General features: G+C 35.7%; 1 protein-coding gene across 1 annotated transcript in view; it reads right to left on the reverse strand.

Annotated features, from left to right (window-relative positions):
- Window positions 1–15,048, reverse strand: part of CAMK4 (calcium/calmodulin dependent protein kinase IV) — a 229,664-nt gene that overhangs the window by 147,438 nt on the left and 67,178 nt on the right. The window contains 2 exon segments of the mRNA XM_021006993.2: window positions 2,155–2,237; window positions 3,817–3,879. Coding sequence (XP_020862652.2) covers window positions 2,155–2,237; window positions 3,817–3,879 — 146 coding nt within the window.

The following is a 15,048-nucleotide window of genomic DNA, read 5'->3' on the forward strand; positions in this document are numbered from 1 at the left end:
TTCTCAGGAGCCAGCTAGAGTTCTTCATGACTTTTCTATGCATAGACGGCCAGCAAGCTATGTCAAGTACTGGGTCTTAGTTCCCTGAGCCAAGTAAATCTCAAGGATAGTTTCACTTGTCTTTAAGGAAAAATTAATCTATTTACAATAGTGTGGAGTCTTAAGATATCTCTAGCCAGTCAATAAAAATATTGTTTCTATCAAAATGTTTATAGAAATGGATGAAAACGTTTATAGAAATAGCTCCATTAATGCTGGAAGACACTTTAGAGATCATCTAGTTCAACCTCTTCATTTCACAAATGAGGATATTGGGGCTCAGAGTGACCCAAGATCACATAGGTTAGTAAGCAGCAAAGCTGAAATTTGAGCTCTCTGACTCCATTTCCAATATGTTTTCCTCTTTTTACCATATTGTTATAGCTAAGAATAGGTGATAGTCATAGAAACAGATATGAGTGATTAGATAGAGAGAGAAACAGACAGACATTGATATGCAAAGAGTCTTATAGACCCAGATAATGGAGAAATAGGTAATAGATGCAAAGATAAACTTACACAACAGCTAGGTAAAGAAGTAGATGATTGCTATAGATAGAATATTATCTAAACTTCTATTCTGTTTATTCAATTCAAATTAACAAATAGTTATTAAGTGCCTATAACATGAAGGGCATTTTACTATGTACAGTAAGTACACTTCCAGAAGCTTACAATCTATCTTCTTGCTCTCAGATCTGGATTCTAAGATGTCTAAAAGACATGGACTACATAACTAGAAAAATTCAACAAGGTGAAAGCAAGATATGGTAACATAAGCATTAAATGCTAAGTTATAAAAATAACAATATCAATGCTTTAATATGTATAGACTTTCAATACATTTAATTAATACAATTGATTAATTAATTTAAATTAAAGATTAATTAAAATTAATCATTTGGCTATCTACTACATACTCAGGATTGTTATACATTTTATAAAAGAGAAAATGTGAATATGGACAGGCTTTAATAAAAATGAACAAGTGAAACAAAGGACTATGTATCTATCTATTACACATATCTATGTTATAAGGGCTCACTTGGTTCACGTGTTTAAAATACTATATAGGAGGCATAGGAAAAGCTAGAGATAATTTTATGGATTAACTAAAAAATGATAGTCAGAAAATATGTTTAATCAATGTGTAACGCTGTTTTCTCATATAGTGGCAGAGTTAAAGTTCTGCTGGCAAGATTCATGATTTCAGTAAACTAAGTTAGGTTTACATTTCTGTGGGACAATATCCACTCTCAACCCTCAGCTTCCCTGGGGGAAAAAAAGCATAACTTTACAAAGTTAGTCATTTATATAATATACTGTGATGGGCAACTTGAAGCCCCCCGAGATCAGGGCTCTGAGAAAACTGCTGCACAGAAAAATCGGGTCTTAACTGAATGATTTAAAGAAGTGCCATGTGTAGCAGAATTTCCAGCATTAGAGTTGTAATAAACATAGAATACTGGTAAATACTAGTTGTTCTCCTTATATAACATTTTTCTCATAAGATACAATTAACCTTATGTTTTCTCCTCTGAACTGCAATAACATTTGTACATAACTATAAAGCTGGTTATAATCTGCCAGTATAATTAGATGTTGTAACGTTCTCTTTAATTGCCCAAGCTCTGTAGATTTTGGTCTACTAAATCATTCTCCTAGGAGTCTTATCAACTGACAATTATTCAGTGGTATTCTTTTCCCTGTTGAGAATTTATTTCATTAGAAATATCTTCTTAAAAAAAATTTTCCTTAGAGGGATTTCCAAATAAATGATATGCAAATTAACTAAACAGTCTATATTTTTCTTACTACTACAATCTTCCCATACAAACCTCACATAAATCTTTGTTCTGCACTTCTCTAATAAGCTGATTATATATTATTGTGACTCACTACTGTGTTTGTGCCTTATCCCTCTATTAGACTTTTCAGTACATAGTTAATGTTTAATAAATATTGGACGGATGGATGAATGGATGGATGCATGGATGCATGGATGGAGGGATGGATGGAGGGATGGAGGGATGGGCATAAGAAATTCTCCCTGGATGCTTTTTTGTGGTCCAAAATATAAAATTTTCTGAGAATTGACTTCCATAGACCACTCACCTATCAAACAGTTCCCCTCCTGTGACCAATTCCAGAACCAGGCTGATTTCTGCTTGTGTTTCAAATATCTCTTTTAGTTTTATCTGCAGAGAAGCATGAAAAAGTCACAAGTTCATTATTTTCACCTTTCCTAATACTACATCCTGAGGAATTAACTGAAACTAAAGAAACATTCCATCAACACTAAAATAGTAGTAAATGACAAGTTAACAGAGGTTTTTAGTTTTATTGCAAAGAATTCATTTGCCACTCCCTTGCAATAAAGTTGGTCAAAACAGAGTCAAGCCAGTTTGACTTTTATCAGAGGCAGGAAGGTGGTAGAGTAAATATTGCTACTGGGTCTGGAATTCAAGTCTGACCTTAGATGCATACTACTTGTGTGACCTTGGGGAGGTCACTTAACCTCTAACTGCCTCAGTTTCTTCATCTGTAAAATGCAGATAATAACACATACCTCACAGAGTTGTTGTGAGAATTAAATAAGATAATATTTGAGAAGCAGTTAGCCTAGCACATAGTATGTGCTTAATAATTGCTTATTACCTTACTTCCTCTTATCTTCATAGGGAAGCTTTTACCTGGCATATTGAAGATCACAGATCTCAGATTCCCTCTTTATTTAAACAAATGATCCAGTTTCAGAACTATTCTAGAAAGATATTTCTGAACTATATTAAGCCATGTTAGTTTTAGGGAATCAAAAGTCTACTTTGAAATCAGAGAGCCTGGAGTGAATGGGGAATGGCAGTAGAAGGGAAAACACTAAACAACATCTCTGCTCACATGGTGGTCTGAAAATGTACTGAAAATGAAAAAATCAGTGGTCATACAATTGGAGACAAACTAGAATGTTTGTTAAAAAAAAATGAAAATTGACCTATTTTAAGATAATCGAATCAGTTTAAAAGAATATTTCCCCCTCCAGTTTCCTGGCTTATATCCAGAAATTAATGGATGGATAGCTCTTTGTAAATGACTAGCTCAGAACAATGACTAGCCTTTAAGCATTTAGCCATTAGTCTTAAGTATTCCACACAGGTATTCCAGGCTCCACAGCTTTCTCAGTGCATGGGAAGAAGAAATCCTTATGGCAATATTTTCAGCATATTGATGACACAAATTCTTTTTGGCCTCATGAAGATAGGCTTCCAAAAAAGCTTTTGACCAAACTGTCTAAGTCAGTGGCTTTGAATGGACATAATTTAACACAATTCTGAGACTTTTTAATGTCAGGAGATACTGGGACTCTCCCACCTCACTAGAGATGAGGGTGTCTGTTCAGGGTTTCAGGATCTATGGATCTAGAGAAATGGAGTGGTTCCTAGAAGAAGAAAACAACACACTCACTAAATGCTCAATGATTAGATGGCAACGTGTTATACATCTTGGACAATCAATTTAAGGCACGAAATTTGTGCTTGAAATGAATGAACTTCTGTAGCTGATCTGCTAGTTCGAGTCATATTTACCACCATGAATTACTATAAGTCTGTTTCAGCCATCGATTTTGTATCAGTTATAAATGTGGTCAAAAGAAAGAAAATAGGTGGACTAGGCCTCCCACAAATATATTCGTGTCCACTTCATTAACAGAAAGTACAGGACAAATCTATACTGAGGCTCTGGAAATAATTCAAGTTACAAGGGTGGAAAATCACTTACGATATTTGGATGTGAAAGGCGAAGAAGGACTCCTATTTCAGTTCGAATTATTTTTTTGTCTACCTAAAAGACAAAATAAATAAAAGTTAAAAGAAATGCCCGTCATAGAAACTTTTTACCGTATTAAAGGATCAAAGGCAACAGTGAAGCAGGCAACAGTGGGAGACATCATAGCTAGGTCTAGAAGTCCCTGTGATTTCCCTTCCCTTTGTCTTTTCCATTACCTCGTGAATTAACAGCAGTATTTTAACCCCTCTACTGAACTCTAGCCTCCAGTTTTAAAGCAAAGTCAGTTACTCATATAGCTTAGAGATGGTCAATTCTGTTTCTTCTTTACATTTTCTTTTTCTTTTTGTGTCCAGTGCTTTTTAACAACTAGAACCCAAGATCATCTCAATCCCATCCAAGGTCCAATCCAATCCAATAGACACTGTGTTAAGCACTGGGATACAATTAATAGAAAGAAACAGTCCATATCCTCAAGAAGCTTACAATCTAAAGAGAGAGAGAACATTTAAAAGGAGGAAGGAAAGTGGAAAAGGGACAGGGAGGGGGGCACCAGACAGCACCCAGAGCAGAAGCATCTTGTTCCATGAAGATGAAACCAGGAAGAGCACCACATGCAAAGTGGAGTGAATTGAAAGTCCAGTTTCTGCCCACTATAAAGGCAGACATTGGGAGGAGTTTGGTACTCCACCCACCAGCCCTCTCATCAGAGGGGAGAGAAGACTGAGGCAGGTGATTGTTAATCAAGGCTTAAGTAAGCAACATAGTGGTGAGTTTAGAAATAGAAGAAGCATCTTGTTCCCTGGAATTGAAACCAGGCAAAGCAGCAGAGGCAAAGTGGTATGACTATTAAGATAGTATCTAATAACAAAGTACACATCTCTGTAGGACATTCATATGATCTACATACTCAAGACAATATCTAATATATGTCAAAAACACTAAATTATGGTAATGATAAGGCATATAGTATTATAAGAGATTTCCTAATTCAAGCTCATGATCCTAGAGTTGTTGTGTATTGCCAATTTATTTGAAGGAATGCCAGATCAAATTCATTGGTCATTTTCACCTTAAAATATTCATAAACATTCATAAAATGTTTATATATATATAGCTTTGACTAATCTCTCTAAGAAGAAAGGAAAAGATAATATAGTCTATGGATGTTATCTAAATGGCATAGTATGAAGGGATGATGGTAGAGGATTCTTAAGAGCAGACAAGAAATTGATTTAAAAAAAGATCTTATTCAAGTTACTTGATCTTAAATTGAAGTGCTTGGTGCCTTTTCAAATTAACAGAAATAAAAGAAGAGATGAATCTATATAATTCTAATTATCTGTAAACTTTGGAGGCTGCTTCACTAATTTTGCCATGAAGCCAGTCTCAAACATGGTTTCTTTTAATCAGATCTATGGGTAGAATTTTGTGGTTACTCTCTGATTTTCCTTACCTCCCTTTTATGAAACACTTACAGAACTCCATTTATTTAGTTTCTCTGCTCCCTTACTTTCCAAAAATAATCCTTCAATCACTATCAATGAGTTTCTACTCTGAAAAAATGTACTATGTTAGGCATTCTAGAAGATATGTGAGGAGCTTAAGAATTTGTACAGTCCTTTAAGAGCTTATATGGTGAATGAGTGAAGAAAATAAGCATTTCTATAGTGCTTACTAGGTGCTCGTGCTGTGCTAAGTGCTTTTTGCAAATATATCATTAAATACAACAGTGAGAGGTAGGTGCTATTATTATCCCCATTTTATATTTGCAGAAACTGAAGTTTCTCCAAACAGAAGATTAAGTGACTTAAACAGAAGTTAAGGGACTTACTCAGTGTCAAACAGCAAGCAAGTGTCTAAGGCCATATTCTGAACTCAGGTCTTCCTGGCTCTGGGCCTGGTACTCTATCTACTGCCATACCAGCTGCCTCTAAAGGCAAGGTGAATCAAAAAAAAAGTGAGGAATGCATAATAAGTTCTATTCGAGAACTATATAATATGGGCAAGAAAGAAGGTAGTTCAAACAATGGAGAAAAAAACAATAATGGTAAAATTATTGGTCTGAAGACAAATCTTGAATTTGAGACATGAAAGCTGTGCTATAAATTTTTTGTCACTTTCCTTTTTTCTATTCCTCACAGCCAGGTCAGGGTTCCAGAAGGCTCAAATAGGTTAAGTGCTATGGAACAAGGATCTATTCCAGAAGACAGCAGATTTTCCCCAAACTCCCCACCTCAAAGAAAAAAAAAATTCTTATCCAAATAGATTTTGAAAAAACAAGAGTGACTCCTGATGACCAAATCCAAGGAAAAGTCGCTGTAATTTTTCCAGTCCAGCTCAGCATAGGAAGACAGACTAAGGGAGTCTGCATACACTAGGGACTGGGCTGCAGACCTGGGGCTAGAGTCCAGGGAGAGAGTATGAACTGGGGCAAGCAGAGGACCCATCACACACTGCACCGCTGAGCACAGGATGCAGGAAGTGGTGCCAACTGGCAGCTTTGTCACCCACTATCCAGTTCTAAGTCACAGATCCCTGGCCAACTGAGGAAGGGAACTGCACCTATGGGAGCGGTTCCACGGTAAGGAGTATCCAGTGGGCTGTGAATCTATCAAGAAACAAGTTCTGAAGCAAGTAGCGGTTGGTTTCTCAGGTCCCAAGAGTAGAGCACAGTCTCAGTTTCAGCTTCTAGCCTAGTCTGAAACATGAACAAGACAGAAGGACAGAAACCACAGACCAAAAGTGGGCTACAGTTCTATTATTCTGCACCAGTTGAGTCTTGCAGCTGAATGATAGTGGCTGAGTCTAGCAGCCATTTACTATTGTTCACACCCAAACTCAGGTCAGGATCTGGCTGAGCTCAAACCAGGGGGAAAGCAATTAAACTTTTCCCTGATTCAGACCACTTTGGGATACTGGAAGCTTTCAGGTTCTAAGCCTGAGATGTCCCTGAAATCCTAGGATGATACAACACTCAATACCTCTAGAAAGCAACAACAGGATCAGCCCAGACCTTCCCTCTAGAAGACTAGCCCTAGTATCAAGTCTGAAGTCAGGAAGTAGGCTAGAAGAATGAGCAAGCAAAAAAAAAAAAGAATCCTAACATAAAACAGAGACAGGGACAAACCCAAAAGAAAAAAAAATACTCAAAAGCAACTACAAGCAAAGCCTCAAAGAAAAACAAAGCTTGGTCACATATTCAACTAGAATTCCTGCAAGAGATGAAGCAAGAGTTTAAAATGTTTTTTATAAATAAAATGAAAGCATTAGAGGAAAAAAATGGAAAAAATGAGAGTTATGGAAGGAAGAATTGGGAAAAGAATTAATAGTTTGTCAAAAGAGTCACAAAAGTGTGCTCAAGAAACAAATTCCTAGAAAATTGGAATGGACCAAGTTTAAGCCAATGACTCCATGAGACATTCAGAAATGTTAACACAAAATCAAAAGGTCTAAAAAAGTTGAAGAAAATGTAAAATATCTCAATACCAAAAATAATTGACCTGGAAAACAGGTCAAGGAGAAAAAATTTAAGAATTGCTGAAAGCCATGACAAGAAAGAAAGAAAGAAAGAAAGAAAGAAAAGAAAGAAAGGAAGGAAAGAAGGAAGGAAAAGAAAAGAAAGAAAAGAAAAGAAAAGAAAAAATAAAACTGTCCAGATTCCTTAGAAACATAGGGTAAAGAAGGAGTGCACTGGTCATCTCCTAAAAGAAACCTCAAAACAATTACAGCCCAAATCCAGAACTTCTAGTCAAACTAAAAAAAAAATACTTCAAGCACCTGGAAAGCAAGAATTCAGATATCAAGCAGCCATAGTCAGGATCAGACATAGTTTAGCAGCCACTCCTGTAAAGGAGTAGAGAGTCTGAAACATAATATTACATAAAGCAAAGGATACAGGATTACAACCAAGAAAACTTATCCAACATACCCAAGTATAACTTACCCAGAAATACTATGGGGGAACCAAGGGGAATGAACATTTAATGAAATAGAAAAGATTTCTGATGAAAAGCATTCCTAAGGAAAATATCACGGCTGTGTCAAAACTTTGAAAAGAGTCCATTCCATAAGTTTGTCCTCTCAGGACTACAGAAGAGCATCAGGTATTCTATTGTGCTTAAGACTTCATAGGATCATAAATCTAGAGCTGAAAGAGACCCTAAAGTTCAGAATTTCTTAATCTTTTTTGTGTCATGGATCTCTTATCAGTCTATGAATCCTTTCTCAGAATAATGTTTTTAAGTGCATAAAAATGCATAAGATTATAAAGGAAATTATTTATATTGAAGTCATCAAAATTTTATCAGTTTTTTTTTTAGTTATCATAAAATTTTCCCATCCAAATTTACTGACCCCTGCTTCAGAAATCTATCCTCTGGCCCTCTTAGAATTTTGTTTGCTCCACATTTAGAATTTTTCATCTAATCCAATTCCCTCATTCCACAGACGAGAAAGCTGAGACCCAGAGTAGAGAAGGGAATTGCCTAAGATGACACAGCTAATATGTGGCAGAGCTGCAATTATAACCTAGATCTTCTGAATGCATGTGTGCAAAAAATGGCTTTCACCTTCCAACAGAAGATGATATTTTGGTTGGACTCTTACTTTTCATTTAACTTTCAGTGATGGAATGCAGAAAAGGTATACCAATGAAACTGGATCTACAGTAAGAAGACTTGGGTCTGAATTCCATCTCTGTCACAGACTTTGGGCAAGTCATGTAACAATCTTAGTTTCCTCATTTGTGAAATGAAAGGGGTGCACTCCATGACCTCTAAGGTTCCATTCAGCTCTAAATCTTATGATCTTATGTCAATCAGGTTTTAGAATTGATGTTTGGGTGGTCATTTGAAGAGAGAGAAATCTACCAATGAGCTCTGATAGAAAAATTCCAAAGAAAGCCTTGTAATAATTCCCTACCTGATAGCTAACAAGCAAATCATCAAAGTTCATAGATTTATTTCTGAAGTCATTTTTTACCACTGGCCCCTTAATGTCACCATAAGTGGTGTCTGGAAGAATATAAAGGGTAGGCTTTCTCAAGCTACCTTGACAGTAAGACAGTAAGAACAAAATCTGCCTTTATTTAAAAATCAAAAAGAGCTCTCAGACATGGCAGAGTACTGCCAGTACTCAATGATGGCTATGAACATTTAAAACTTTGAAAATGTATTTCCTTGCTCTTTGTTATTTGCAGTTAGGAACACATTCTTGAATTTTTAAGAGGAATGACTAAAAAGGATAGACCAACATTCAATAGTGGAAACACAGAGCTACTCTTTTATCACCCACAAGACAGAGTTTTTCATTCAACTTTGAATATCATTGCAACAACAACAAAAAAAACCCTTTAATTTTCCACTTGAGTTTTTATTTTCCTTAGAAAAATATAGGACCAAGAGCCAATATCAAAGAAATAATCATCATACAGTTTTAGAGCTTGGAGTATTTTTCTGTTTTTCTTTGATTTATCAACCTGGTGATTAAGGTAAGTGCAACCTCAAAGAAAAATATAGTAAGCCCCTGATGGAGCAAATGATGAAGGAAAAAATGAAAGGCATTGATCTCCACAAAGATGAAACAGCAATGATCTGATATTAAAACATTTTCAGAATTTAAGATTAGATAGCAAAGATAAACAACAGCTTATATCTATAGGGTACTTCGAAATACAAAAAACATTTTCTTCACAATAATCCTGTGAATTACATAGTATAAATATGATACTCCTCTTACAGGTGAGAAAACTGAAGAACAGATAGACTAAGTGGTTTTATCACAATCACATAGCAAGAGTTAAGTGTCACAGTTGGGTTCAAAACCCAGCTCTTCTGATTTTAAGTCCAGTACTTTTCCTACTATATCACACTACTTCTCACAATAACCTAGAGATGGAAGAGGCCTCAGAGGACATGTAGTTTGATTCCTCTTTCGAGCAGATAAATCCCTCCTACAACACACTTCAACCTTTTTTAATTCTCTGCTTCAGAATTTCCAACAATAAGAAACTCACTATATGATCAGGTCAATTCCATTTTTTATTAGTTCACATTATTACAAAGCTTTTCCTAATACATCCTTCCGTATTTTGACCTGTAATTTCCAACCATTTTTCTCAGCTTCACCTCTGAAGTCAATCGGTTATGCTCCTCTAACTTAGTGGAAATGTTAGAGGAATTATTTTAACAAAATAACGATCTTAATGAAACATTTCTCTGAATTTCTACTGCTAAATTTAAAATCCTATCTTCTCCTCCAAATCACCAATAACATGTTGGTACTAACGTTCCTAGAGAAAAGAATTCAAGTATATGTTATTTCCATTTACTTCATATCTATATATGAATACATATATATCTTATAAACAATTATTTATATGTTGTCTCCTTCATTAGAATGTAAGTTTCTACCAAGCAAGAAATACTTTAGTCATTCTTTGTATCTGCAATACTTAGCACTGTGCCTGAGGGCACATAATAAGTAATTAATAAACACTTAAGAATAAGTTAATAAACTAGGTGGCACTGTGGATAAAGTGCCAGGCCTATAGTCAGGAGGACTCATCTTCCTTAGTTCAAATGTGGCCACAGACATTTACTAGCTGTGTGACCCTGGGCAAATCACTTAACTCTGTTTGCCTCAGTTGCCTCATCTTTAAAATGAACTACAGAAGGAAATGGCAAATCACTCTAGTATCCTTGCCAATAAAACCCCAAATGGGGTCAAGAAGAGTCAGACATTACTAAAAATTACTGAAGAGAAGAAAAAGAGCAAAAATTAAATACTCAAACTCTTAAATGTATCTCATCATGTTGAATGTTGCCTCTGACAACAGAGATCACAATCTAGCCATACCTGTCCTTGGTGTAACTCTTGCCCATGTCCTCTCATAAGTTCCCTATAAGTGGCCTACCCCAGCACTTTTCAAACTGTGGGTTGTGACCCCATATGGGGTCAGGGATTGCAAGCGGAAAAAGTTTAAGAAGCCCTGGTCTACCTAATGTGCTGGAGGCTTTCTTTGCTTTTTCATGACATTATATGAATACTACTAGAGCATTTATGCTGTCATGGGCTACTCTTTATCATTTTCATGTGACCACTCCATCTTCTTTTTCTAGCATGCTGATGACATTATATCATCATTTCCTGAGCACTTCCTTTATTCCTGTTCTTCAAAGTTCCTTCTTGTTAAATATCACAGCCAGTTCACACTTATCACACATCTCTCCATTATGTTCTACATGGCATTTATTTTTAACTTTTTGGAGACTGCTGTGTTCCATGTTGTGGAGCTATATAGTACAAGCAAAATATTAGCATTAAAAATATACAGCAAATACTTGCTGATGTGTATTATGAAGAACAAGAATATTATAAACACAGAGGTAGCAAACCATAGATTAGCAATAATGACAACTTAAAAGCATTCTGTCTTTGTCATGATGTCCTAAGGTCATATTTCTCAAAATACAGCCAAGAATGACGGAAATTTGCAAATTTCAATATTTAAAAAAATGGCCCTTTGTTTCTAGAAGCTTGTGGGTTATTAAAAGAGATTTGCAGTTTCCTAAAGGCAATCTAGCACTGTCCTCTTAATTAATTCTGGACCCACCAAATATTTCATTTATACCATGTTCCAGATATATCTACTCACGAACGTATACATAAGTACATTATTACTGAACAACTTTTCAAAGTCTGGAAAATGGACATTCTTTGCCCACTTGATAGTTTCTTTGTAGATGATCAGCCAAACATTTTTTGGATCTTTTCCAAGAGGTTCTGCAATGTTGTGAAGCTTCAAGTTATCTACAAACATAGAGGATATTTCTTTATAACTTGGATTCTGTTCCATCTCAGTGAATATAGACAGCAAAATTATACACAATATTCTGCCTTATCTTTTCTTTTCTCCCTTCTTCCCTTTCTCCCTTCCTTCCTTCCTTCCTTCCTTCCTTCTTTCCTTCCTTCCTTCCTTCCTTCCTTCCTTCCTTCCTCCCTTCTTCCTTTCTTTTATAAGAGACTGAAATGATTAACTTTCCTTTTTTCCCTACCTATCCGTCATTCTTGGCTGTATTTTGAGAAATATGACCTTAGGACATCATGACAAAGACAGAATGCTTTTAAGTTGTCATTATTGCTAATCTATGGTTTGCTACCTCTGTGTTTATAATATTCTTGTTCTTCATAATACACATCAGCAAGTATATGTGAGTATCAACATGCTGGTGAGAAGATATGGCAATTATACAAAATTCAGCTTTTTTAAAAAATTGTATTAGCATAAATCCACATGGGTTTGAAAGCCCCAGGTTAAGATCTTCCAACTGAACAAGCAGAAATAAAATGCAATGCAGAGCAAAATAATAAATTTTATCTTGATAATACATGAATAACTCTGAAATTTTCAGATTTATATTTATCATAATAAATTCTCCTGATGTTAACCAAATTGGGGCTTCATTAACTGGGAGTCTTCATTAACCTCACAGATCATTTGTAACTACAATCATTATGATCTTTGTTTCAGGTCCTCATCTCTTTTCACAATACAAGTTTTACAAATAAACAAAATAAACATAGATTCTTAACATTGCCATCTTTCTCTAATGTCTCTGAAGTCTGGGGTCCTAAAGCTCATAGGACTTAAAAGTGCAAGGTACTTTAGAGGTCATCTAGCCCAGCGCCCTCATTTAGAAAATGAGGAACTTGAGGCCTAGAGACATGAACTAATTAATTCAAGTTCACCCAAGTAATACTAGCAAAACTGAGGTATATAAACCCATTAACTCTAAATTCACTGCTGTTTCCCACTATACCATGCTATCTCTTTATTAACACTAATCTCAGATTTGGAAAGTAGCTGATAAATTAATTACTATTAAGGCATGTTTACAAATAATATTAGCTAATAGTTAATGTTACTTTTAGGATACAGAAAGGATATATTTTAAGTGTGAGAAAGAAGAGAGGAAAATACCTTACTCCAAAGGAATGGATGGTAGAACATCAGGCTTCTATGACAGATCTATGAGTAAAATTATATTTTACTTCTGAATAAATAAATTTTCCTTACAACCTTCAAATCATAACACATAGGCTATCCCCTATACTGCCTATGTGACATTGTGGTTCTTGTGAAGAAATAATCTAGTCACTTTTTAAAAGAGTAACATATTATAGTGGAAAGAGTACTAGACTTAGAAGAAAGAGAACTCTGAGTTCAAGTTCCATTTCCATCACTAGCTCTATGGCACCTAATAATTCACTTAACCTCTTTAAACCTGTTTCTGTGTCTGTAAATGGGGAATAACAATACTTGCATTGCCTACATCACACGGTTGTTATGAGAGAAATGCCTTGCAAAACATAAAACACTATGAAAATAATAATAGCTGATGTGTATAGTATGTTACTTTATATATATATTTATGGTATGGGTAATTTGTTGGTATAGAGAATTCTGAGTGTTTTTTTCCTGTAGGCTTTAAGCATGTCACTTTTCCTCTCTGGGCATCAGTTTGCTCATTTACAAAATCATGGGTTGGATTAGATTAAGTGTCTTCCAAGGTCCCTTCTACTTCTATGAAATTATAAATCCCAAGTAGCAGAGCCAGAATTTGAACTGAGATTCTCTGTCTCCAAGGTCAGGTTGTAGCAGGGTAGAACACAGAAAAGGTCACAGTTTGCCTCATTGGACTCTGGGAATAGATTAGGGAGTAGACTGATCTAGCCTCGTTATATGCATAAAAGGTTTCCCCTGCCTGTTTTCCTTTTTGCCTATTCAACCATAGCTTACAGTGCTCTAACTGGAGACAAATCCTTTCTTTACACAACATTTTTTTAAAAGACTTGCAATTAGAACAACACACTAAAATGCACATGAGGCTATATCGTACCATTTCAGGAGAGCGGCCATTGACAGAAGAGAAGAGAATTAGAAGAGTGATCATAAGGAAAGATGTCAAAGAAGGGATGGGGGGAAGGGAGACAAAGAATAGATTGATTCACCATTTTAAAAATGACAAACTTCACAAGTTTAGGGACAACTCTATGAAGATAAATCAAATGTTATATATAGAAAATGGGGTAGTTGATTTCTCCAGCTCTGAGAGTCCAAGATTAATAGAGGCTCATGTGATTGCCCATTTAATCCCCAGGCATTCAAGCCTGCACTGGCTTTTTGGCATTTTATTTTATGAGCACCAATTGTTGCTGGAATGAATGTTTCCTCTCTAAGAGTTAAGGAGCTGGGCTTTTCCAGGGGCTAAAGATGTTAATAGCTTGTTGTGTATGTATCATAAATGGATTTATTTAAAGATGAATATCCTTCCAGAGCTCAAGGTGAAAATGTGACTTTACAACACAGGCTCTATGAAGAATACAGAGTGGAAGTCCAACTAGACTTACTGTCTCCCAATTAGCACATATATATTATTCCAAACTCTTTCTCCTTCCTTCCTTCTAACTCATGGCATTTCTAACACTGCCAAAAAGGAGGTCTGTTCTTACCTTACAAAATATAAAGTAAATGCTGGGAAGAAATTTCATTACAATACTGAATCTGGCTAATGTATGCCTTGTTGTATCCAAAACATAGGACAGAAGCAAATAAATGAACAAGAAAGGCTAAAGACTGGAGGAAATGAACAGCAATACCTCACTCATTTGTGCAAGAATCTTCCTTTTGGATTCAAGAGGGTTTTACTATGTGTGTTTCAATGAAGATATCAAAGAAAAAAAGGCTGTCTTACTCCTACCCCATTATGATCTACTGCACTGAGGTTTCAAAGCCAGTATGCCCAGACTTTAGACAGGAAATAAATACACATCCACAGTAATGATAGCCAAATTCATGATGGAAGATTCCCTCACCTAGATAAAGTTCCAATGTGCTCTCTCTCTTGAGGGTGATGTTATGTGATGAGGCAGCAGATGGCTCACTGGATACAGCACTGGTCCTCAAGTCAGGAAGACCTGAGTTCAAATCCAGTCTCAGACACTTCCTAGGTGTGTTTCCCTGGGCAAGTCACTTAATTTCTGATTGCCTGACAATATGGACCCCCTAGAGAGAGAAATGGCAAACCACTCTAGTATCTTTGCCAAGAAAAACCCAAATGAGGTCATGAGGGGTCAGACGACTGAATTCAACAACAACAACAAAATGTGATCAGAACTACATGTTTTACTAAGAAATATTTAATATATTATTAATTCAAAATA

Source organism: Phascolarctos cinereus, unplaced genomic scaffold (genome assembly GCF_003287225.1).
Source record: "Phascolarctos cinereus isolate Bilbo 61053 unplaced genomic scaffold, phaCin_HiC Scaffold_4;HRSCAF=312, whole genome shotgun sequence".
Classification (NCBI taxonomy): domain Eukaryota; kingdom Metazoa; phylum Chordata; class Mammalia; order Diprotodontia; family Phascolarctidae; genus Phascolarctos; species Phascolarctos cinereus.